Here is a 27,759-nt window from a genome sequence, read left to right as displayed (position 1 = left end):
TTCCTTAGTGTTTTTGCTAAGCTAGGGCTTCCGTGTAAGCAGATGCAATGGAATATAATACAAGAAAATTGTCGGTCCGTGAGCGTTTCTAGACGCAAAAGGAAATTATTACTGATGAATCAAGCTTATAAGCTGCATAGATTAGCGAATCAATACCTAATTTGCTCAAATTATCGTGTTTTACTTTCTGCCTGTGGTAATATAATTTTCTTCTATTTTAATTTGGTGGGTGAACTGCAAAAATATATTTCTTGTAATAAATCGCAGAAATCAGTTACATTTTGGAATAGTAATGTTGTGTCTAATGAGTACGTTTTGCCTTTGATACGTTTCGGCGTTCATGCACCTACCCAAGTCAAATTTATGATCAATGAACAGTTGCTTCAAGCTCTGAGAAGTTGTACAAAGGCAGCAGATCATATACCGCGTGGTAGAAAAAAATGATATATATGTAATTTTAAAAAATGTTCCAGCTATGAACGGCAAAGGTTTGGCAGTGACGAAGAGAAATCATCGACAAATGCAATTCTGAAGAATTTTCCCCGATGTTTCTGTGCACGAGACATGAAATATATCTTCAGAAGACATTTGGAGAAAAATTTATCTTGTAGCAAAGATCGCGAGGTGATTGTTAAGCATTCATTTTGGTGATGGTGGTTTGGTGTTTATCATGGACGAAACAGAATATTCAAAGAGACTATGTTGTTGTTGTTGTTGTAGGGTTTAACGCCATTTTCAGCACACGATAGGCTATACATGGCGGCCAGTATTAATGGTGGAGGAAGAACCCGGGAAAAGCCCGGAAAGAACCACCTACCCTCGAGAAGCTACTGGCAAGCTTTCCCACATTAGCCGAATTCGAGACTCGAACCCACGCAGACAGAGGTGAGATGGAGTGATCCGTAACGGAGAGCGCTTTAGACCACTCGGCCACTCGGGGCCCCCAAAGAGACAAATAAATCTGTCTATTTTCAAATCTACAAAGAATTCAAACTTTACTTGGATCGCTTTTTAGCAGACAAATTAAAAACTAACGTATTCATGCCGATAAAAATGAAATTGTAAACAGACTGTGGACTAACAACAATAACGAATGTGTTAACAATACGACCAAAAATAGCTATTAGACGTAAGCAACAATCATTCGTTGAAACTGTGGATGTGATCGGGGAAATGTTCAGTAGGCAGATCTACACATACCATGTGCCCTTCATGATGATTGTAACTATCGGCTAAACGAGGTCACCGACAAATATTTGGTTTCCGATACTGAATTGCACCCAAAATCAACCAAGGAAAAAGAAATCCTCTTATAGAAGTTCTTAAGGGATCCATTAAAACACATATTAAAAAAATGCTACAAAAGAGCATTCCTCAAGTCCACCGAATTTTACTACAAATGTCCTCGACCCAAAGAAAATGTTAGGAAAAAAACTCGGTCAGTGGAAACGTCCAAAGGCGGAAATAACGTAGATCTTCTAAACACAAGAAACTATGGAACGCGTTTCTTGTATGTCAATTTCGGTTTCTTTAACGGGCAGTATTTATTATAATACATTCACTAGTATTTTAAGCGTCTTTTTCGTAGAATTACATTGGTTGGGGACTTGATGGAAGACGAATGGACGAACATCAATGGCATATCGGCTAAACACGATTTATAGGAAATTTTTAACTGGAAATCAAAGTCTTGGACAGAATTTGTGTATATTTTTAATGACTTAAGGACGGATAGCTCAACTACTTGAGAAGTTCATTACTGGGGACTAATTAATACAGACACACTGACAGTCGCACGCTGTTTTAAATTTCTGGAGTGAAAAAAAAATCAACTGTTAAATTATGAGAGTAAATACAGACAGACGATCTGAATTGTGGAACGGAGGACACGAGAGAAGCAACCAGGACAAATGAAAATGAAAATAAACAAACGGACATTGAGAAACGTAAAGACTAGGAGAACGGAATCATTAGGTATCAATTAAAAACGTACGCCGCGAAACCGTTGTAGCATTATCATAATGTTATCTAATTGGGATATTTCAATAAACACATTTATTGTGACATGGTTATTTCTGTGATGCATTGAATACACATGTATATACTAGTAATCTGTCAGAATCAGCCTGCACACATGAGAATGACTAGTGCAATTATTCACTTTGTTTCATTCAATTTAAATTAATTTGTCGCAATTAGTGAACTTGAAGGAAAGCGATTGATCTTTTTTTTACGAATTATTAATTCATAATTTAGACATGAGAAGAAACAAACAGCATTTCAAACATATTGTTTCCGTGATTTTCATAATTCTTCCTTGGCTTTAAACATTTATTTTACTGATTTCGGTCAGCTTCGTAGAATGGAATGCCGGGAATCCTGCTTAATGCAGCGGAAATAAAGGAGAAATTGATACGCCTCCACACGGCCAGGCTTATTGAACAGCGAGTAAACTCTAGCTGCAGTGATCCTGAGTGCATCACTAACTATTTTTATATCATGTATATTTTGTTTATTTTAATATATGAATTAAACACATCCGACGCTAATCGGTCAATTTTATTGGTATGTTTTTCATAAACGCGTTTACCGTCGTATTTCTTGTACACATATTAGTAGTGAAAGGGGGCACTTTACGGACAATGGGAATTAGCATTAAAAACACCCCTGGGTCAATTTACGGACAATGGAAATTTAACATGGCGAAAAATCGTGGGTCAGATTACGGACAAGGGGAATTAACATGGCAAAAAATCGTGGGTCACTTTACGGACAAGGGGAATTAACATGGCAAAAAATCGTGGGTCACTTTACGGACAAGGGGAATTTAACATGGCGATAAATCGTGGGTCACTCTACGGACAAGGGGAATTTAACATGGGATTTTTTTAAAAAATTTTTTTAAAAAAAGGGGTAGGCAATTCAAAGACTATCTCTTTTCGAGATATATGGCTGGCCCTGAAAAGGGCCTTTGGTTTATGTTAATATGCCCTTAACATAAAGGGCATTTGCGACATCTTCTTTTCCTCAAACTTCGTCTTACAGCAGGGCCATACATCAGAGTCCTCTTGAGGCAACCTTGTCTCTCTATATAGACTCTTCTTATCCACAGGCTGCTGTTGGTCCTGTGGACAACGGTCCACTTGGATCGGACATACATGAGCATGTCCGTCCTGAACATCATTGTTGACACAAGGGTTGAAGATTCAACGTCTGTCCACATGTTGAGGCTCCGAGAATAGGTGAATCAATGCAGTGAACGGCGCTTATTTATAGGGACAGGAAGGATTGAAACGGATTGAGTTCATTCACCAATCCTAACACGCGTTACAGAATTCAGTCAGCCCGCATCCAATCCGAAGAGAGCAGTCTGTGACGTCACGTAGTCTATATAGATTCGCTAGCGCTTGTGTGCAGTCAATCTATGCGACAGTGATTCAACATGACGGAAACTCAGAAAACGATCCAGTGGGGTGCACCAGCAGGGGAGACTGCCCAAGGGAACTCGGACTTACTTTCAGAAGAGGTGAATTGGGATTTTGTGGATTTTCTCTCCTCGCAAGAATTTGTTCCGGAACCTTCGTTACCTTCTTCATTACCGCAAGTGGAAAATTTTAGACAGAGACAAAAAGAAGAATTGGAGAAATTTATACAACGACAAAAGGAAGCGGAACAGGCTTTTCTCCTACAGCAACAGCAACAAGAAGAAGAGGTAAGAAAAAAACAACAGCAGCAACAGCAAGAAGAAGTAGCAGCAAAGAAACAAGAGGGTGAAAATCAAACGGTCACGGTACTGTTGGACATTTTAGCGGAGTTAAGAAGTCTGAAACAAATGTATCAGACTTCTTTATCACGACCGAAGAGAATACGACCTTCCCGAGCTAAACACGTTAACCCTGTGACTAAGCCTACCGTACCACCCTTAGTGATTTCAACCCAATCATCAACATTACGCAGTCCAGAAGTAGGCCTTGGCCGTGGCAAAGGCATAAGGCAGTTAAAGTTGATTGCTTAAACTCACCCTTTCACCATGAAGAAAAAAGGCCCTTTTCAGGGCCACCCACATTTCTCGAAAAGAAATACAATTTCAATTTGCCAATAACTCAAAAAAATAAACCCCACCCATTTTACCCTTATAGTACGTGTCTGTGTATGAGTGCGTGAGTGTACGTTCTTATTTTAAAATCATAACTCAAAGACACTTACCTTTTATCATTCATTTATTCTTTTCTCCATTTTTTACAATCCAATTCACAACACAACACTCTAATTAAAAGTTCATTGACTTCTTCTTTTCTCCTTGTTTAGTCTCTCTGTTTTTTGAATTTCTTCACCGTTACACTCTTTTCCTCTTCTTCTTCCTCCTCGCTTTCTTCCCTTCTTCTCTTCTCCTGTTTCTTTTTCTTCACCTGTCTTCTTTCTTCCTCAGAAGAATCCCTCTCTTCCTCTGAAGAATCCCTCTCTTCTTCTTCTGAAGAATTCCTCTTTTCTTCTGACTCCTCTTGTTTCTTTTTGGGGCAATCTGGAGACCAATGTCCTTTTTCTTTACAATAATAACAGGTATCTTGACTTTTGTCTTTTTTAGTCCCTGTTTTTGTTCTTTTTTGACGGTCTGGACACTCTGAAGACCAATGCCCTTTCTTCTGACAGATATAGCAAGTATCTTGACTTTTATCTCTAAAGGAAGGAGAGTAGTCCGTAGGCTGGTCTGAAGAGAATTTTCTAATGACCCCTCGCAAAGCTCTGACGAAACGTTCCATCTGGTTAGTCTCTTCCATCGTTGTGCTCGGCTTGAGAGTGAAATGAATAGTGAAAGGACAAGACACACACCCTTTTATATACGCTGGTCTGCTATGACTATAAAGTAGCTCATGGTGTTTGAACTTGAGTCATTTGACGTTTTTCACTCAAGATGAAACGAGCCCATTCATTCGAGAAGAAAGAAAAAGAAAGAAGTAAGAGGCAGAAACGTGATCTATCGCCTCGTACCAGGGCTGAAATCTTGGCACAAATTCATGCCAGTGATTTTGAAGAGGACATGAGTGAACCAGAATCCGAACCCTCTAAACCAAGTCCACCACCCTTTGTCAACCCTGAAAAGTACTATTCCATTCGAGAGACGGAAAAGCGCTCCTCTAGAAAATTTAGAACCACGGCTTACAAATACACGGTGAAGTTTAAAGATTTCAAGGCTGAAGTGCCGTTAGAGAAAGCAGAAGTGTTCATCACCGAGGTGTGGGATTCTTTGCTCACCGCACTCAAGCGACAATGTCAACCCAAAGAAGACGATCGCTTGAGACTTTCCATACAACACGACGGTTTGAAATCCCCTGTTTGGATCGAGTTTAGCACCCCTGCAGAATTGACTGCTTCCAAAGTCATGGACAAGATTCAACACGTACAACAATCTAATGATCAGTTTGACATCACCGATGGTAAAGCCACACTGGACATGACCCACGTCTCTCCTCCTCAAGGGACAGGACGCAAAAAGATGTTATTGGTGGACGACCTTCGCAACACCAAAAAGAGTCTCGTCCGAATTGACAACCCTCATGACCAGATGTGCTTAGCCCGTGCCATCGTGGTGGGACGAACCTATGCCAACAAGAACGACACGGTAGAATGGAAAAGAACCTGGGACACTATTCAACGTTCCGACCGAGCCAAACAACGAAACGAAGCAGAACTCCTGTTACAACAAGCCGGACTGCCCAAAGACACACCCTGCGGCATTCCTGAGATGCAAAAATTGCAAGATGTCCTAGCTCCACGATACACCTTGAAAGTGCACCCTCAAGAAGTGCGCGGACCTCTATTGTTTCGAGGGCAAGACTTTAAGGACGGAAAATACATTCATGTCTATTATCACGATGACCATTTCGATACGATTACCACCATCACTGGATTCCTGGGATACAGTTATTACTGTGAGAAATGTGATCATGGTTATAACAATCGAGAGCAACACAAGCATTGCGGATCGAAATGCACAGGATGTTTGGCCTCTTCACCCTGTCTGAGCGAAGAACCAGTGTCTTGTTCAACTTGTCTGCGCACGTTTGTCAGCCCTACCTGTTACCAACAACATTTGAAGACGCAAGGTTCACAGAAGAAATGCGCTTGTCAACTGCTGAGATTGTGCTCTACGTGTGAACAAGTCATACGTACCAATAGTGTCAAGGCACACGTATGTTCAGGAAAGAAAAAATGTCACATTTGTCACCACATCGTGGACTTGGAACACCAATGTTACGTGCAAAAATACCAACCCCCACCAGAGAAAGAGGACGGTCACAAGAAGAAAGGCAATTTCATCTTTTTCGATTTCGAATGCATGCAAGAGACCGGCATTCACATTCCTAATTTTTGCGTGGCTCATCGAGCGTGCGAGAAGTGCATTCAAGAACCTATCTTCAGTCATTGCCCTCACTGTAGCAAGATTCCCGGAGGGCGTGAAAAAATCTTTCGGGGACCAAACACGTTAGCCGATTTTGCCCAATGGGTCTTAGACCCCGTCGACAAGACGTGGAGCCAAGAGGACATCGAACGTTACGGAGATTGTCATCGCCATGCCACAGTGATGGCTCACAATTTCTCCGGATACGATGGACAGTTTCTTTTGAGGTACTATACGGAACAAGGCACCGAGCGTCCTAAAGTGACTTTGAACGGAGCCAAAATCATTTTCATGCAAGTGGGACAAGTGCAGTTTAAAGATTCGATGAACTATTTGGCCATGCCTTTGAGTCGAATGCCTAAAACGTTTGGAATGACAGAAATGGCTAAAGGGTACTTTCCACACTTTTTCAATACGGAAGCCAATCAACATGCCGTTCTACCCCATTTACCAGAGGCTCACTATTATGACCCCGACAACATGCGTACCGAACAACGAGAAGCTTTCTACGCTTGGTACCAGATTCACGCCTCGGACCCTTTCGACTTTCAGGAAGAAATGCTAAAGTATTGTCGTTCCGACGTGGACATTTTACGGCGTTGCTGTGGAAAATTTCGAGAACTGTTCATGGAACACGGAGGGGTCGATCCTTTGAAAGAAGCTTGCACCATTGCCAAAGCGTGTTCCTTAGTGTATCGACAACGATTCATGCCTGAAAAGACCGTGGCTGTCATCAGTCCTCAAACGACCCACTTTGTCAAACGTCAATACTCGGTCAAAGCCCTACGTTGGTTACATTACTTGTGCGACAAGGAAGACAAGTGGATTCAGCATGCTCGCAACGGAGGGGGCGAAAAGACCATCGGAACGTATTCGGTCGATGGCTGGGACTTAGAAAACCCCAAGATCGTGTACGAGTTTAACGGTTGCTTATTTCACGGATGTCCTGTTTGTTACCCTGACCGTGGCACTAAAAATCAGTTTTTGCAACGAACCATGGAAGACTTGTACCAGGACACTTGTCAGCGTCGCCTAAAGTTAGAACAGCAAGGATACCAAGTGGTGGAAATGTGGGAACACGAGTACGATCACCGTATGAAAACCGATCCCGAGTTTAAACGTCTCGTGGAAAGTTACCAGTTCATGGACCCGCTGAACCCGAGGGATAGTTTGTACGGAGGAAGGACCAATGCCACCTGTTTGCTGTACCAAGCCGACGAAGAGAAAGGAGAAGAAATCAAATACTTGGACGTGTGTTCGCTGTATCCCTACGTGTGCAAATATTGTCGCTTTCCTGTAGGGCACCCGCAATTGCTGACAGAACACATCGTCCTGGTCAACATTCGACAATACGAAGGCTTGATCAAGTGTAAAGTTTTGCCTCCCACGAACCTATACCATCCCGTCTTACCTCACCATTGTCAAGGCAAACTGATGTTTCCCTTGTGCCGTACTTGTGCCGAAACGTGCAACCAAGACCAACCTTGCCATCACAGCCAGGAAGAACGGGCCTTGACGGGAACCTGGGTCAGCGTGGAATTGTTCAAAGCTCTGGACATGGGATACCAACTGTTAGAAGTGTACGAAATTTGTCACTTTCCCAAGACACAACAATACCACAAGGGTGATCCCAGTCAGAAAGGCATTTTCGCAGACTACGTGGATGCCTTTTTAAAACTGAAGCAAGAAGCCAGCGGCTATCCTTCCTGGTGTCACACTCCCGAAGACCAAATAAAATTCAAAGAGAAATATTACGAACAAGAAGGCATCACTTTAGACCACATCGAGAAAAACGAAGGCAGGCGATCGTTTGCCAAAGTGATGTTAAATTGCTTGTGGGGTAAAATGGCACAACGACCGTGTTTACCCAAGACGGAATATTTGACAGAACCTTCCCGCTACTTCCAGATGATTCACGACAAAACCAAATACATGAAACACGTGGACGTCGTTCGAGAGAATTTGATCTTGGTCAATCACGAAGAAGATCTGGACTTTGTACAAGACGACCCTTTTGGAAATGTCATCATTGCGGCTTACGTGACAGCTCATGCTCGCTTAAAATTGTACGAAGCTTTAGAACTGTTAGAAGAACGCGTCCTGTACTTTGACACGGACAGTTGCATTTACATCCATCACCCGATTCAACATCATCCTAACATCGAAGGAGACCGTTTAGGAGCTTGGACAGACGAGCATCCCGACGACAAGATTCTAAGTTTCGTCAGTGGCGGTCCCAAAAATTACGGCTACGAATACCGGGACAAACAAGGAGAAGTGCACACGACGTGCAAAGTGAAAGGACTGACTCTGAATTATCGTACCAGTCGAGTGCTCAACTTTGGGGTATTGAAAGAAGCCTTGCAATCGGGAGAGGATGGAAACTTTAAAGTGACCACCTATCAACCGAACAAGATTGTACGTTTACCCACTCACCACATCGTCAGTCGACCCTTGGAAAAAGTCTATCAAATCGTGTACCAGAAGCGAGTTCGACTTCCCAATCATTTCACCTTACCGTATGGACACGTTGGTATAAAACATTGGTTATAAGATGATAGTTACCCCACCAGAAAGATGACTTCGCCACAGCAAGAATCGAGTGAGAAACCCGATGAGAACTCCAAGTTCAAACCCTACCATTTTCCAGTCTTCTTACCTGACTATTGTGATTGTGCCCGTCGATTGGACACGTTTCAGAAATGGCCTACGGATAGGGAAGGATTACCTTCTTCGCATGTTTTAGCTAGAACAGGATTTGTCTACTTGGGACCTGAGTCAGGATTGGGATACGAGGTACAGTGTTTTGCTTGCGGACTGAAGTTACGAATGGATCTATGTATCTATAAAGATTCAGCTATTCTGGAACATACTCGATGGTCTCCGCACTGCCCTTACCTTTCTATGGCCTTTCCACCCATCACACTACGGTACAATGTTGACGGTACCTTAGAGACGGTACCTTCCGAAACAAGACATAAAAAACGTAAAAAAGGAAAGATGTACAAGCTGGAGACTGCATTGCGACTAGTATAAAAAGGGGGCTATGGTCAAGATCGATAGTTCATTGTGACTACCAAGACCGAGCGAACAAGATGAATACTTTGAAAAAGACATCGTTTCAGTTTGGGGATTGTAAAAAAGTTGTATCTTCCTCTAGTGTGACTAATATTGGATGGATAAGACCCAGGCATTGCGACGGAAAATGTCCGGAAGGAAACTGCGATTGTCCATGTGGTTACCATTGTAATTGCGTAACGGAGTTTGCAGACGAGTGCGATTGTGAGCCTTGCGATGGGACCGATGCTGTACGTTGTGACCTGAGCGATGCCGTAAAGCATCATGGGAACTTTGTTCTCACTGCCCCTGTCATGGAAAGTGATGCTGTGCGTGTCAAACCTGAGGGATGCGAAAGCGATGCCGCTCGTCCTCTTAGACATTTTACCGGGTTTAAAGGGGAATGTCAACCTTCACGTTTACCTCCCTACGGATGTCATCCAGCCCTGAGCAAACTCCTGTTCCTGTCACCCAACCCTCATCGAAACGAACCCGTGAAAGACGAATATTCGTTCCCTGTGCGTTTGTCGGAATACTGCGACTTTGAAAATCGTCTTCAATCGTTCAAAGGAAAATGGCCAAAGTATCTGGGAGGACCGACCCCCGAAGAATTAGCCAGAGCCGGATTTTTCTACTTGGGCGAAGGAGATAAAGTCAAGTGCTTCAGTTGCGGTGTGTCACTTCACCACTGGGAACCGCAAGATTCGGCCTACGTAGAACATGCTCGATGGTCACCGAATTGTCATTACTTACCCTTAGTGGGACCGAGACATTGAAGTAACTTCTTACCATAATAATCTGTTCATGGATACTTTACAAGAGAACATTCGTGCTTTGCCTGTGGAGTTGAGAGAACGCATTTATCGAGAACTGGTCAAAATACAAGTGAAACGTAAAGAACAATTGCATCCGTTACGTCACCGGTGTTTGAACCACTGGTACCTGAAGGCTATACAAGGATTGATTCAATTGAAAGTGTTCCATCGGACAGACATTGATCAACGATCCTCTAGTTTTAAAAAGGATTGGTTTGGTATGGACGATTGTAGTTACATCATTGTAAACGTACTGCATCGAATTCCAGAGGAAGAGTTAACGAATTACCAACATCTTGAACACAATGTCAACTTGGTGAAAGAGGAAACTTCTGAACGAATTGTAATGTGTAGATTAGTGACTCAACGATTTAAATTTGACACTGAAGTGAAACCATGTTTGTGCAAAGAGTACATTTCTTGTGTCAGACCAAAGAGGATTTAGTATGACCTATTCATGGATACTTTGCTAGAGAACATTCGTGCTTTGCCTGTGGAGTTGAGAGAACGCATTTACCGAGAGCTGGTGAAAATACAAGTGAAACGTAAAGAACAACTGCATCCGTTACGTCACCAGATCTTTAACCACTGGTACCTGAATGGTATAAGAGAACTGATTCGTCAGAAATTGTTTCAGTGGTCAGACCTTGTTCAATACTTCCAGGCCCCCGATGATTCACGTGTTGATCATTTTGGTTACTTCGAGATTCACCTAGAGCAACCCATTGAGGAAGACGAGGTAAAGGATTACCAACATTTGTTACGTGGAATCTACTTAGCGGAAGAGGAAACTTCTAATCGAACTCTAACGTTTCGGTTACAGTATGCAAGATTTACATTCCCAACTGGAGAACGAAGATCACTGGCTAGAAAGTACGTGTATTCTTTTCGAAACAAAGAGACTATAAAAACAGGCTGCTATGCCACGACTTATGTCGTATGTAATCCAACAGATTCCGTGGAAGGAACTCAATGACCATATTCAAACCGTGGATCATTACCATCAATTATTACAAGAACTGTATCCATTCAATTTGGGACGACAAGTGGTGTGTGTCTTAGTGACTTGTTTTCTGGGATTTCGTTTACCAGCCGATTCTTTGTGGACTCTTTACGATCAGTACTTACCACCTCCATGGCCTTAAATGGTCACGAAAAACTCCTTTTGCTCAAAGCCTTGCGTTTTCATCTGGATACTTCTCGACCTCAACAGGAAAAAAAGATTCGTCAACTTTTAGCGACCCAAGACGTGTATGACGATGTGTGTGTAGCTTGTGACTTACACCCCCATTGGACAGATGTTCGTGATTGGAAAAAGGGGGGTTTTGAGGCTTGGGCCCAAGAAGTGGCCCAGTATGCACGAGAGTTGTTCAAGGAAAAAAGTTACTTTTCAACCTGTGTTAGTGACGGTGCCAGAAGAACCCGTCACCGAGAACAACCACTCGCTTCAGGACAGGACTGTCATGGACATTCCTGAAAGGTCATTCCGGGAGGACACTTGTGTGACAATACCTCATGTAGAGACTGTAAGAACATTACACACTGTCCCTAGGACATCTTCGTTACCCAAAACATGTTGTACAGACACTTGTTTATATTCCACTTTGATTGTTTTGATGTGTTTTTTATTCTTGTATATCACTATTTGGGTTGTATGTATTTTTGTTTTTCGTGTTCATATTTGAAACATTCAATAAACGTGTTCTGAAAAAGTATATAAACTCTTGTCTTGTTTGTTTTTTCGTGTCACAAGTGACATTTCTCACACCATGGCTGCCTCTACTGTCTCTGCTCCCTCTTCCTCTACTGTCAAAATCATCGACGAACACTTAGATCGTGCCAGTTGGGAGGCTTTGTATCTTCGCCATCCCTTTAACATGCTCATTGCTGGACCTAGCGGTTCTGGCAAAACCGAATTCGTCAAACGTTTGATCGAACATAAACATCATTTGATCGATCGGCCCCCTCAACGGATCGTGTGGTGTTACAAAGAGTGGCAATCGGCGTACAGCCTCTTGCGAGAAAGTCAAGGCGATTCCATCGTGTTTGTGGAAGGCATTCCTAAAGAAGACGACGGCATCGTCTCTGACTCCCGTCTAACCCATTTGGTCATTTTCGACGACATGTTAGGAGAAGACGAAGAAGAAATTAAACTGTGGTTCACGCGCAAAGGGCATCACCGTAATGCCAGTGTCGTTTACATCACCCAAAATTTGTTTCAACAAAGTAAAGCCCATCGCACCATCAGTCTCAATGCGCATTACGTGGTCTTGTTTAAAAGCCCTCGAGATAAATCGCAAGTGCAAGTCTTAGCCAAACAGTTAGGAACGCCTTGGCTGACTCAGGCGTACGACGATGCCACTCAAACGCCACACGCCTATTTACTCGTCGATTTGAAACCTACGACCCCCGAGGATTTGCGATTTCGTACCCACTTTTTTCACCACTGGTACCAAGACGGAGGGCCTGTCCTGTACACGTCTCCGTCCTCGACTTCATTTCACTCCTCCCATGAAAAAAATCTATAAAAACCTCAGACCCTTTTTCGTCTGTCTCACACAGTGCGAACATGACGTCCCTTCAGTCGCATCTTCCCGTCAAATTGATTCGTGCCTTGTATGGCATCAGTCGAGAAAAAGATCCACAAACACGAGCCCGTGTCTTAGAAGCTAGTCTCAAAGAAGTCTTACGATGGTTCACGGTGACGGCACGTCAATTACTCCAAGGAATCATTCAGATTCCTCATCAAACCCAACGCTTTTTTGATCGAAACAAAGTCGCTTTGGTCCAACTGGCCGATCCCCGCATTGACACTCAAACCAAAAAACAAATCATTTTGAAACCTGGAGGGAGCGGTACTCTAGGAGGGGTCATCATTCGCTCACTCTTAAGATGGGATCCTAATGCCCCCAAAGTTATCCCCAAGACAAAAGTCCAACGAAGCCCCAAGAAGAAAAAGAAAAAGACCAGGTCCCCAAGAAGAATAACTTCTCCAGTGGCAGGACCCTCCTCTTACCAGACACCACCACCCCGGAAAAAGAAAAGAAGCCCCCAGAAAAAGAAACAGAGAAAAAGTCCCCAGAAAAAGAAAAGTCCACAGAAGAAAACTAGTCGCAAGAGAGGCACTTCGGCCAGGACGCAACCTTACACTCGCAAACCACGACCTGCCACGGCAGTGACTGCGTCTCCGGCATCCTCACGTTCATCCACTTCTCCGTTGATGACACCCAGAACTGAAGAGTACTTGGAGACGTTGATCACACCAAGAACATCTCCGTTGATGACCCCCAAAAGAACTTCCCCAGTGGCAGGACCCTCCAATTTAGTGGCAGTGGCTGCTGCTCACAAAGTACCTTCTCCCAAAATCAAAGTCCAAGAAAGATCGGGCATGTTACAAAGTTTACTGGATTTGTCCAAGCAAGAACTGGCTCGATTTAGTCCGTTGCGTACCCCTGCACGACGTGTCATGCCTGTCCTCAAACTGATAAAACGTAAAGACAATCACTGGCGACGCGTTCCAGTATAAAAAGAGCCTGTGACCAAGTCGGGGTATCAGTGAACTTGTAAAAAAGATGTCACCTCCAAGAAGCCACAAAAGAAAGAGACAAAGGCAGACGCGTCATCCGACAAAGCGCTTAGCCAAGCATTGACATTACCCTAAGAAAAGACACAGTCGTTCCAAGAAAAAGAGGCGTCAACAAAGGGGAGGATTCCTTGGTGATTTTGGGAAAAACATTGTCACCTTTATGACAAAGCGATAGTCCCAAAAAAAGATAAAAGGGTGTGCGTTAAGTCATCGACGTTAGTGTCTGTTCAGTGAATGTCCCGGAACCCACAAGCAAAAATGTCACCCTCCAGAAAACCCCAAGGAAAGAAAAGGAAAGGACTGCCACCACGTTTAGCTAAACATGGGGACCTGTTATCTGTCCTGTCCAAAGCTTCTTCACCCCTACGAAAAAAACTCATTCAAACGGCCTCCAAAGAGGTCATCGATACCGTGTGCGAATGTTGTTTGAACGTTTTGAAAGGCACGATCCCTTTGTCCAAACACCAGAAACAATGCTTAGGCAAACATCGTCACGTTCTTCGCAAAATGGTTCAAAAGAAAATTCCCATTCATCAAAAAAAGAAGATGTTGGTCCAACGTGGAGGTATTTTACCTCTCTTGTTAGGCCCCATACTGAAAGGAGTCTTGGGAACCATGTTGGGAGGACTGGTGGGAGCAAAATAAAAAGGCCCTCGGAAGTCCCAAGATCTCAGAATTCACCCCTGACAACCCCATGGAAGGACGAAAACTAGCTTTAGTGCCTTACAAACGATGGATGGAATACCATCGGTGGCAAGAACAACGCACCCCGCATTTACCTCCCAATCCCAATTTGAGCGAGATGTCCCAGTTACAACACGAATTGCAGTCCTTGATGGATCGCCAAGATTTGTCCGAAACAGAAAAATCGCAAAAGTACGGTCAACTCTTGCAACGACTACAACTCTTTCACCAGAAAGCTTTAGACGAAACAGCTCTACCCACTTTGAAAGATTTTAAGACCTTGATGAAAAGTCCAGCACCAGTACCAGTACCCGTGACCAAAACAGAAAAAGGAAAAGAAGAAGAAGGGTTTCAAACTCCACCAGAAAAAGTACGCAAGTTAACAACACCACCTACCTCCAGAATTGGATGGATTAAAAAGATGATGGCCACCCCTTCTTCCTCACAAGAGAAAAAGAAAGTGAAGACAGAAGTGAAGACAGAAGTGAAACAAGAACCGATATCCCCCGCTCAGACATCCTTCTCCTCTTCGACACCTATTGCTGGCCGCACACGCAAAGCATTGCAATCCAAGAAAATACCCCAAGAGAAAAAGAGTAGCCTCCTCCAAGAGTGGGTGTCTTATTAACACACCAACCAACACACCAAAAATGGAAAAAGTCTTAGCCAGCATTTACTACGATCCCTCGCATCCTGCAGGTTACGCAGGAGTTCAAAAATTGTATCGTGCTGCCAAAACGCGACTGAAAAGTCTCCGTTTACCTCAAGTGCAACGATGGTTACAAGAACAAGCTACCTACACTTTACACAAACCCATTCGACGCAAGTTTGCCAGAAGTCGCACCCGAGTGGAAGGCATCGATCATCAATGGCAAGCCGATTTAGCCGATGTCTCTCATTTGGCCAGCTACAATCGTGGCTACAAATATTTGTTTTGTGTCATCGACGTCTTTTCCAAATTTGCCTGGGTCGTGCCCTTGACTTCCAAATCGAGCAGCGAGTTAGTGCGAGCCTTACAACGGGTGTTGAAACAAAGCGGTCGTCACCCTCTTCGATGGCAAACGGACAAAGGCACCGAATTTCTGAACCAAGCTTTCCAAAAAGAATTAAAGAAACGTGACATTCATTTTTTTACCACCGAGAATCCCGAAACCAAAGCCAGCATCGTGGAACGTTTTCAACGCACTTTGAAAGAACGCATGTGGAAATATTTTACGCATCACCACACTCTGAAGTACATCGACATCTTACCGCACCTGGTGCAAGCGTACAACCAATCTTACCATCGAAGCATCGGACGTGCCCCGCAAGACGTGACTCCCGAGAACGAAGTGCTGGTGTTTGAGCGCCTGTTCGGTACGTCCCCGACGAGGGCTGTCCCCAAGAAAAGTGGAGAGTTGACCGTAGGAGATTGGGTGCGCATTGGCAAAACCAAACGCACTTTCGACAAAGGTTACTTACCTAACTGGACGACCGAATTGTTTCGCGTCACTGGACGAGTGCATGGCCGTCATCCTGCCGTCTATAAATTGGAAGACATGAACGGAGAAGTACTCAAAGGAACGTTTTATTTGCCCGAGTTACAACGTGTCACCAAAAAAGAAGACGACGTGTACGACATCGAAAGCATTCTCGAACGCAGAACCCGTAAAGTAGTGGGCAAACGACGTGTCAAAGAAGTCAAAGTACGTTGGAAAGGATATCCACCCAGTTTCGATTCTTGGATCGACGCTTCGCAAGTCATCGACTATAAAAAGAAGAAGTGACCATCATGCCCTTTCACACATCAGACGCAGCTACGTCGACCACTCCTTCTTCCCCTAGTTCTTCTGTGCAAGATTTACAAAAACAACCCTTGTGGGTGTGGTGTGGAGAACGTGTGCCTAAAACTCAAATCGTCTTTTCTGCCAAATCTTCGTGGTGTATTGTGTCATCGGGGCAGCCATTGCCAATTTGAGTTTGCAACAAGGAGACAAACAATTGTGGACCATTTTATTGAGCAGTTGCATCGGCTACCTGCTTCCCAATCCCTCCCTGAAATTCTCCTCGAACGGGAACGTTGTGTCCAGTGCCAGTCACCACTCCAACAACCACAACCAGAACCCCATTTTGGGCGGAGACACGCCTCTGACATCCACTAACCCCTCGGACAGCCACAGAACTCTAGAATTATGAGTCACCAAAACCAATTTTACTTAACCTTACCCAGTGACAGTTCCATGGAGGTGTTTCCCAACAACACGTTGTGCTGTTACACGGCCAAAATACCTCAGGCCATCCCCTTAGATCACGAAGCCCATTGGGAAGTGGCTTTAGTGGAAATGATTCACCCTACACAAATCAAAAACATCACTGAAACTCAAAACACTTTTGACATCGAAATTTTGGACCCAGCACTGCAGCAAACCATGACGGGCAGTCCTCAACATAACTCACATCTTGCAAAGGACCTATTACCCCGCAGCAGTGACTCTTCTCCTCCTCTTTTCGTTTATCACTTTAAAATTAACTCAGGCCATTATTTTAGTGGTCAACATCTGGTGGAAGCCATCGCTGACAAATTCTATGCAACCTTTGACAAAGTTCTGACCACAGCAAAAAAACGTGTCACCATCGAGTACCACAAACTGTCTCACCGTCTACTCATTAAATTTCAAAGTGAGGAAAAAAGTATACGTATTAAATTTTGCCCTGAATTGTATGACATTTTGGGTGGAGACCTCAATATGATCACGGATAAGCAGACCAAAAAAATTATTAAAATGGCAGAGATTGACAACGACATGCATTTTGCAAGGTATTTTCGTTTCCCGGTAGAACTGAACCAAGGACTGAATTTGATGTTCGTGTACTCCGATGTGGTGGAGTACAACGTGGTGGGACACACCTCCGTACCGTTACTGCGTGTCATTCCTTTCAAAGTAAATTCTGCCACGGTCACTGACGAGGAAGGTGGAAACACTTACCACGTCCACCGCGAATTTGTCCATCCTCACTATTTGCCTGTCAGCAAGTCTTATTTGGACACGGTCAACATTGCTATAAAAGGAGATCTGGGACAAAATATTCCATTCACCAAAGGAAAAGTCACGGTGAAACTCCATTTTCGAAAACGGTTCTCTCACGACTCGTAAGTAAGTCATGTATCCAGTGTACCGAGGGGTTGCTCGACAGCGAGGACACGGTTTAGGAGACATGTTAAAATCGGCCTTTCGTTCGGTGGCTCCGGTGTTGAAACCGATGGTGACACGCGGATTGCACGCCTTGAAAGATGCGGCACTGACACAAGGCAAAGAATTTCTCCAAAATGTCATCATCGACAAACAAAACCCTAAAGAAGCCTTCATGAGGGCTGGCAAAAATGTCTTGCTGCAAACGGGCAAAGACATTTTAGGCCGACGAGACACACCTATAAATGCCCTGCACGCTACCGAGTCAAGCATTCAGCAAGGACAAGGCAGAAAGAGACGACGAAGAAGAAAACACCCTTTCACCAGACTTCAAGCGAGAAAGGCCAAGAAAAGAAGAACCGTTCGAGACTTAGACGTTTTCGATTATTGAAACACAAAACAAAATGATGCACCGAGAGTCTTGCGCCTGTTCCAAGACGGAACTGGATCTGTTTGCCATGCCCCCCACCATGATGACCATGCAAGAATCCCAATGGGTGGAATTTCATCCCGTCTCCTCATTGACCGATTCCGCTCCCATCGAGTTTGAAATCAAAGGACAGCCCGAAGATTACATCGATCTGAATAGCAGTTACTTGTACTTGAAAGTCCAAGTTCTAAAAAAAGATGATAAAGGAGTAGAAGACGATGATAATATAGCTCCCGTCAACAATTTCATGCATTCCTTGTTCAGCTCAGTGGATTTGTACTTGAATAACAAACTGGTCAGCAGCAGCATGGATACATACCCTTACTGTGCCTACCTGGAAAATCTCTTGACGTACGGAACAGATGCCAAGACAAGTCATCTCAATGCCTGTGTGCTGTGGGTAGATGACACACCAGACAAGTTCGACGAAATAGATCCAAGCAATTCCGGCTTTGAGGCAAGAGAAAGCAAAATCTTAGACAAGAAAAGTTTAGAACTGATGGATCGTTTGCATTTGGACATGTGGTTGCAAGAGAAATATTTGCTGAACGGAGTCAATGTCCGCTTGAGACTGAATCGCAGCAGTACCACTTTCCATTTGCAGGCTGCTGATCTTACTAAGGCTCCTAAAAGCACAATTTTAGAGGCCAAACTCTACGTACGACGCGTGGAAGTGTTACCCAAAGTAGGTAACGATATCAGTCAAACGTTGAGCAGAACGAACGCCAAGTATCCCATACGACGTGTGGAAGTGAAAACGTTCACCATTCCCGCTGGACAGCATTCCATGATTGAAGATCATCTGTTTCAAGGACAGCTACCCAAGCGTTTAATCCTTGGTATGGTCGAGAATTCAGCCTTCAATGGAGCTATCGCTAAAAATCCTTTTAACTTTCAACACTTCAACGTGAAGAAAATCGAAGTCAGTCGCGATGGCAAGACCTTGTGTACCCGACCTTTCGAACCCGACTTTGCCAACAAAAATTACTTGAGATCGTACTTGTCCCTGTACGAAGCCACGGGACAGTTAGGAACCAACACCAGTCACGGCATTGAGTACGACGAATATGACGGAGGCTATACTTTGTGGGCTTTCGATTTCACTCCAGACCAAGGCAGCGACGAGGGACATTTCCACCCTATAAAATCTGGCCAGATTCGTGTGGAACTTCAGTTTGCAGCAGAACTGAAACAGACAGTGAACGTCATCCTGTATGCAGAATTCGATAATACCATAGAAATCAACAGTTTGAAAGAAGTCATTCTAGATTATTAGAAAGCCATGGAAGACTGTTATCCCTCTTTACCTAGTGGAGAAACTTTGGACATGAAATGTGAGGAGACTGTGGAAGAAGAAGTGATCATAATGAAGTCGAGATAGCCAGAACAAGAAGCCCATTTAGTCTCCTGTTTTGCCAAACACTTGGTCAACAAAATAACAGAACTGATCAAGAAAAACTGCTATGGATGTCAAAACGATCATCCCAGTCAAATTCAACACGATAAATGCCTAATGTTGAGTCAAGAAGAAAAATTGGACGAGTATCTGGACGAAGCTTGGAGTCTCATCTCGAACAAAGACGTGTTGCATCAGTGGTATAAAGACTTGCGTGAACATTCTTGTCCACCATTAACCACTCAAGAGATCCATCGTATCGAAGCTGTCCTGAATCAGAGTGAGGAAACAGAACAAATAACCGTTTATTCGTCAGACATTTTCAAGCAAAAAGTCAGGATCGAATTGACGACTTATTATTACCTGTGGTGAAGAAGAAGAAAAAACACAAAACAATGGATACCTGGGAACTTTATTACCTTTTGAACCACAGTTCGTATACAGCTTCTTGGAATCCTGTCGTCTGTGCTAAAGATGAACTCCCTCATCGCAAACCTAAAGACCATCAAGCTTACGTGATCAACACGGACGAAAGTCATCTCCCAGGAACCCACTGGGTAGCCGTCTACTTTCCTCAAGAAGGATGTGTGGAATATTTCGATTCGTACGGATTGCCCCCTTTGGAAGACGATATCATCGACTTTATGAGAAGAAATGCTCAAACCACCCGATTCAATAACGTGAAATTACAAGGCACAGATTCCTTGGTGTGTGGACAGTACTGTGTGTATTTTCTGCATCATCGCAGCCTGGGCTATTCCTTAGAACATTTAGTGACTCATTTCGATCCTCGTTCTTCTGCTAGAAACGATGTGAAAGTAGATCGATGGTTTTGTGACCATTATGCTTATCTTTTGTCTCAAGCTAGGAAACGTAGTGTCCATCAATGGCCTAATGATTTCCAACAGTGGAAATCACAATTTCATTCACAACGTTGTCAGCCTTGTTTAAAGTAGATTGTATTTGAAAAAAATTGTTTGTGATTTGAAAAAAATTGTTTGATGTTATAGTGTTGGATTATTGTTAAAAATGTTGTTGTTTAGTGTTAAGTGATTTTTGAATAAAAAATGTTGTGTTTAGAAAAAAAATGCCTTTGTCTTTTGTTTAGCTATAAGAATGTTGGATTGATGCTCTTTCATTTCTTACTATCCCTCTCATGAACGTTGCGGCTCGAAAACCGTGTGGGGATGTTTTCCTTCACGTCCGCGCTTTAACTTTAAGAACCGGGTTGTTCCCAGTCTAGCCATCCATTGTCGACTCATCCTCCTAAGAAGATGTGCTCCAAACTAGCTAAGCTCAACGAAGCCTACGTGAATCTGCATAGGGTCAGACACAGTCTGATACCGAAACCAGAAGAAATAGAGAATGTGAGAATGTTAAAAATCACTGAAGACCTGATAGAAGAGCTCTTCAGAGAAGAAATGAACAGGAAGAAAGAAGAATGGACAGAGAAGTACAGACTTCAGAGACAGCAGCAACAGCAGCAACAACAGCAGCAGCAGCAGCAACCTGAAGCTGACAGAGGCTTTGTCGATTGTCGTATCGACACCAAAGAATTCTTCTTCTCTTTCCGAAGAAGCAGACCTATCGCCAGAAAGTCTATCCTCAGAGGACATCGCATTCTTAGAAACTAAAAAAAGAATACCATAGCAAAACAAAAAAAACAGCCCTTTTCAGGGCTACCCAATACTCTAGAAAAGAAATAACTATTAATTTGCCAATGTGTGTAGGTAGAGTAGTGTGAAAATAAACACTAACTCTTTCTTAAAAAAAATGTGAGGGTATGTGTTTGTGTGTTTGTAAGTGATAAAGTAGGTTGGTGTGGATAGTAGATTAAAATGATGTGTGTTTTTTGGGCTGTTTGAGGTGTATATTTTGGGTTAGATTGGATTGCTTTGCGTATGTGGATAGTCTATTGAAGTGATTTATAAAAAAATTTTAAAATAGTGATGGGTAGCATAAAAAAGTGAGTGAGTGTTTCTTTTAGGTCCGCGCGTTGTTGTTTTTTTTGGTCATGATCTAGGTAAGATGAATTTTATGTTTTTAGGGGATGTTTTCCATCACGTCCGCGCTTTCAGTATAAATTGAAACTCGCTGGGCAGTCAAGCTACCCTTGTTGATTGATCAACACAAGAATGAATAGCAGAATAGTGAAACTGTTAGAACTCCAGATGCACCTGGAATATGCCAGGCGCATAGTAAACGAACTATCAGCGGAGGCTATAGTAGAAGAAGCAAGAGTAAAGAAGGAAGAGGAGGAGAGAAGAGAGAGGGAAGAAGAGGAAAAGAAAAGAGAAGAGAGGATGTCGTTCAATATTCCCGAGACAGAGGATTGGGGTGTTGAAGCGAATCATCCTCCCTCTGCGCTCCCCAGAAGAAAGGTGAAAGAAGACTGGGGAAGAAGATGCGTGTGTGGCGCCAGGCCAGGACGGTGCAACCATTAGATAGGTGCATCAGGAGTTCAAAAAACAGCCCTTTTCAGGGCTACCCAATACTCTAGAAAAGAAATAACTATCGATTTGCCAATGTGCTTAGGTAGAGTAGTGTGTATATAAACACTAACTCTTTTTTAAGATAGTGTGAGGGTATGTGTTTGTGTTTGTAAGAGTAAAGGTATGTTTGTGCGAATAGTAGATTATGGGTTTCTTTAATGTTTCTTAGCAAATGTGGAGAGTATAGTTGGGGTTATATTATATGAAATGAAAAAGTAGGGGGATGTTTTCCTTCACGTCCGCGCGTTGTTCGGTCATGATCTAGGTAAGATCAATTTTATGTTTTTAGGGGATGTTTTCCTTCACGTACGCGCTTTCAGTATAAAACTAACAGTGTTGGCCATTGGAACCCATTCTACGGAATAAGCAAACAAGAAGATGCCAGCAGCTTCAGCTTTATACAACGATCTTATGGGAAGTTGGTATTGGATGGTAGATGGATTGAGTGTAGTAGAAAGGGTTGAACAGGAATGGAGGTATGCAGTGACAAAAGACTTCGTCTCAAGACAAGTAACCAGCCTCCACTTATCGGTAAATATTGTAAAAGAAATGATAGAGGATGAGGAGAAGAGAATCAGAGGTTTAATTAACCCACCGTATGTCAAAGTGGGTAAGTTAAAAGAAGCGATAGATCATGTGACGAGTGCAAGGTGCTTTCTAGAAGACATTGTAGAATGGACAGATTGGTGTTTCGCGAAGTGGGGGTTAGAAAAACTTAAGAAAGCTGAAGAACTAATGAGGAATGTGGTGACCGAAGAGGTCAAGAAGATCAAAGAAAAGTGGTCAAAGGAAAGAAAAGAAGAAGAAAATAGAAAAAAAAGGGATGAATTAGAAAAACTGAACACGAACTGGATGAAAATCCAAGAGAAGTTCCGGGCCATGGGCCACCCGGACTGGTTGCCGGAAACAGAAAAGAAAAAGAAGAAAGGAATGATGGACAAAATAAGAGGATGGTGGAAGAAGTTAAGAAGTTAAAAGAAGAAGAAGAAAAAACCCAAAGGCCCTTTTCAGGGCCAGCCATATATCTCGAAAAGAGATAGTCTTTGAATTGCCTACCCCTTTTTTTAAAAAAATTTTTTAAAAAAATCCCATGTTAAATTCCCCTTGTCCGTAGAGTGACCCACGATTTATCGCCATGTTAAATTCCCCTTGTCCGTAAAGTGACCCACGATTTTTTGCCATGTTAATTCCCCTTGTCCGTAAAGTGACCCACGATTTTTCGCCATGTTAAATTTCCATTGTCCGTAAATTGACCCAGGGGTGTTTTTAATGCTAATTCCCATTGTCCGTAAAGTGCCCCCTTTCACTACTCATATTTGATTAATATTTAAGACTATTATCATACGTTCATGATAACTGATGTGATGCAGTGTATATAAACATGTATATACTACTAAATTATCCTCTGGAATTTAAATTATATTGTTCTGTTAATTAATTGGTATATTTCAATGCACACATTTCTTGTTTATATTGATGTTTTGTTTATGTGGCCGTATGCGGAGGCTTTAGACTCATCGATTCAAGTTATATAAATTAGAATGTTTTTTCGCATTATATCTATAATATTATAAATATATCTGCGTTGAATATTATTTAAAAAATACAAAAAGATTAAATATTGAAGTATGTTTTGCATGGCACCAATTACTCCGATTTTCGCTACACAAATTGAGAATGCACACAATTTAGTATATTGAAATATTATTTGGATTACTGTGCACTTAAAATGAGTCCGTTATGACCATATACCTAGAAAATATAAATAGGGTGGCCATTCGTACGGTTTTATACCGGACCGTCGGGTTTTCACTTGGTCCGCTTACTTATTAGGATAGCATTGTTTGTTAATTATGGTGTTTTCATGGTCAATAGTGGTTGAGTGTGGTATTTTTCTGGCCTATTGTAGTGGAATGCGGTATTTCCATAGTCGATTGTGGTAGATTGCAGTGGTTTGTGTTATACTGCAGTGGACTGTGATATATATATACTAGTTGATTGTGTTATTTTCACTCTTGATTGTCGAAGATTGTGGTCGATTGCAGTATTTTCATAGTCGATTGTGAGAGAGTGCATTATGATAGATTGTAGCAGGTTGTGGTAGATTCTACTCGATTGTGGTAGAATATATTAGATTGTGATATATATATATATATATATATATATATATATATATATATATATATATATATATATATATATATATATATATATATATATATATATATATATATATATATATTGGTATATGTATATCAATGAATCTTGTCCAATCACACCCTGGGTCACATTCTTCTAAATTCCTTCTCCTTTAAAAGGTTCTCATTGAATACACATTTTGCTGGAGAGAGTAGCCATTTTATAAAGATCTCGATCCGAACCAAAAATGTAGAACAGAAAGCTGCTAAACCATCATCTTTCTTTTCATTTTTTAATTCAATGCAGACGATCTATGAACTCTCATTTTAAAAAATACACGTGGAAAATTATATTTTCTGTCTCAGTTTTGAGCAACAGTGAATATCAAATTCCGTTATTCAATTAAATTCGGCTGAGTTAATTAAAAGTACCATTTTTGGAATTAATCATCGATTACTTTTTCAAGAACTTTGAGTCGTCTATTACAATTTGCTTATTTTCTGAACACTTTCGTTCTCTATTTTACTTCAACGTATGTTGCAAAGCAAAGTTCTAATAAACGTTTGCATAAGGTTTGCATATTCTTGAGTGAAACTGATCGATGTTTGATTAAACGATATTATTGTTAATACATACAGCACTGTTTTAATTCAACCATGCACCACCCGGCCCGCTGCCTACACAAGGTTAATGCTGGAAGTTTGCATCTTTTTTTACCTTCCCTGAAGAATATGTATTCTTAACAATTATTGTCACTTTAATATATCTTATTCCAGAAAGCAAAGAAAAATCAACCGAGACATCTAAGATAAAGTGTGGCCGAAACTGCAAAAGTACCATCTTATCCGGTCTTCGCACAACAATTAATTTAGTTCCGGAAATAAAGACAACTCGTGAGTATTTTAATGGATGTATACATAGTGTCGTTTGGTAATATGTAACGAAAAAAAATGAGCTTTCAAGATTTTTCTTTCGGCTGGCATTGCTCTCGGCTAACTGATCGTTTCACGATGGTAGCCGTAGATAATCCGTAGAATGTTACCTTTGACAACGGTTAACAATCGAAGGCCCATTGTGCATGATAGTTCATACCATCGGTTGTCAAATCTTCCTCAGTCGAGTTGTTCAATTATATCATGCATACAAGGTAACAGTTCAAATACAAAATAGTAAATTAATAAATTTAATTAATCATTAATCTTCGCCACAGATATACACAAGAATTGATTAATGGCATTCAAGGAAAGACAAAGAACCCGAACAATTATTTAGTTTAAATTTCAAAAAGAGATGGGTAATTTAAATATTTACACATCTTAATATGGTAATTATTACATTAATAGTTATTATTCTTTTACTGCATCCATCATCTGAAACACTACACTTTTAATCATCAGTTTGTTTTCTATTCTGCAGTTATGCCGGAACAAATTAATATTTCGCTCCATAATGATTTTTTACAATATCCCTTTTAGTTCCAACACTGTTCTTAATATCCATATTTCTTTGTTATTTTGTTGTTTTTTTTTTTGCCAGCGGGTTTGTAGAATTCGTCTATTGCACCTCATTTCAAAAGCCAAAACACAGTTATTTAGCCATCTGTATTGTGAATATGTGATTTTCGCTGGTGAGATTTTATTATCTTTTAATATTTGTTTTTACTTTCATCTGGTATGGTCGGTAGAAAATCACACTAGAGTTTCTTTGGCTCTGTTATGGCATTTACCGACCCAAATTAACTCTATTTAACTGCTGACCTATTCCGAACTGTTTTGTCAACTTCATCCCCAGTGTTCTTTGTCAACATCAGGCTTTAAGTAAATTGGTTCCCAAAAAATATGAAATAGATATATTTGAAACTTCAGTAACTCTACTAAATCGTGCTAAATGATGTATCCCAGTACAAAGGGTCACGATTAAACCCGATGACAAAACAATCGTTATCAAATTATAAGAATCAGAGAAACAGAGCTGCTCGTTCTTTAACAAGGCAGCTAAAGAAACGTTTCTGCTAAAACTTTGGTGAGTTTCTTCAAATCTTCAGATTCTCGATTGTATTGGAAACCGACGAAAAAGCGTTGAACTTGTTACGTCCACATAGATTCACGCCAATCCTGTAACTTTGCAACAAAAAGCGACCACGAAAGGTGCGAGCTGCTGAATTCTTAATTTAGCTCTGTTGCACGTTGAAGAAATAATGGTAAACAGTTACCGCATTTTGAAGTTAGAAATCAAAATATTCTTTCTGATTTCATTATACATAAACAATAAATTATGATGTAAGAACTGGGTTTTAACCTAAACAAAGCCGCTGGACCCATATAAATTAGTCATAAACTGTAAGCAATGTGCTGAGGAAATTTCAGTGCCCTTGTAACAAACCAGAACAGAGGAAGCTAGGTCCTATTTTGCTGATTGATAAAACACGAGACAAAATGCTATCTAGTTAGAAACCAATCTCTCTGAAGATAAGTGTGGCCAAGGGTTTTGGACGAATTTTATTCAGATTTGTATATAATGTTTTGCATGAAAATGATTTGATGTATAAATGCCAATACTGGATTTCTTCCAGGCAGCTATGCTACTCATCAACTATTCGAAGTTTTAATCACCAAATGACGTTCTTATCTTAATTCGAATGAAATGACGTGTTCAATATTCCTTGAGGTCAGGAAAACTTTGGCTCGAGTATGGATTAAAGGGTTAGTTTATATATTTTCAAAAAAAGGAGTTGCCTATGCATTTTTCTCAAAAATGTTCTTCTCTGGATTTGAATGGAAGCATATGCTTAACGCTCCTTAATTTCAACGCAGTGTATGACATAGTATGTTTTAAAGGCTTACTTTCTACGTTTACAAAATAACGAATTGCTGGTAAAGTTCTATCATGGCTCGAAATATAGTTAACTAAATGTTATCAGAGATTTATTTATCAAAATTAAGTATCAACACTATGTCAACTAACTGCCCTGGTTTCCGTGGTTCCGCGATAGGCTCTTTACTGTTTCTTCTTTACGCCAACGAAATAGCAGACAATTTCAACTCGCTTGCGAGGTTGCGAGGTTATTTGCTGATACTACTTCCCTTTGCAATATTTTATACAGACTTTTACGATCTTTAAATATTTGATGCTTGGCCGAATGACTGATTTGTTACTCTTAACACTTTGAAAACAGACATTTTATTGAGTATAATCAGGAAAACTGACTTTTCATTTCTGAAGTTCTTTTTCGAGAATACGAATTGGCTTCCTGCTAAAAGTCATAGACACTTTGGACTAACACTATCCTTTAATACTAAATAAATAAGTACTATTATTCAGAACGCATCTAAACATCTGTGTCAGATACAGTTTTCGCTGGCCAGCTTTGGTTAAGCCGTATATACTATCATACATCCAGTTTTACAAAATGCTTCTGTAGACAATGATAATTTTTCTATCGAAGATTCGGAAACGCTAGAAAGGTTCAAATGGAAGCTGTAGGCATAATCACATGTCAACTAATGCATTGCTCGTAAAGAGTCTTGATATGCGGACACTGGTTGGGAAACTCTTGAGCAATGAATGAAAATGAATATACTACACATATT

At 41.5% G+C, this 27,759-nt stretch overlaps 1 protein-coding gene across 2 annotated transcripts in view; it reads left to right on the top strand.

The window, feature by feature from the left end:
- Positions 1-27,759, top strand: part of LOC149779546 (contactin-associated protein-like 4) — a 57,496-nt gene that overhangs the window by 17,717 nt on the left and 12,020 nt on the right. For both annotated transcript variants that reach the window (XM_089940261.1, XM_089940262.1), the window contains exon 6: positions 24,946-25,062. In XM_089940261.1, coding sequence (XP_089796387.1) covers positions 24,946-25,062 — 117 coding nt within the window. The remainder of the gene's footprint in view (positions 1-24,945; positions 25,063-27,759) is intronic.

The sequence above is a fragment of the Sinohyriopsis cumingii genome, chromosome 17 (genome assembly GCF_028554795.1).
Source record: "Sinohyriopsis cumingii isolate HCF-2022 chromosome 17, ASM2855479v2, whole genome shotgun sequence".
NCBI classification, from domain to species: Eukaryota; Metazoa; Mollusca; class Bivalvia; order Unionida; family Unionidae; genus Sinohyriopsis; species Sinohyriopsis cumingii.
This window is presented reverse-complemented; position numbering and strand designations above follow the sequence as displayed.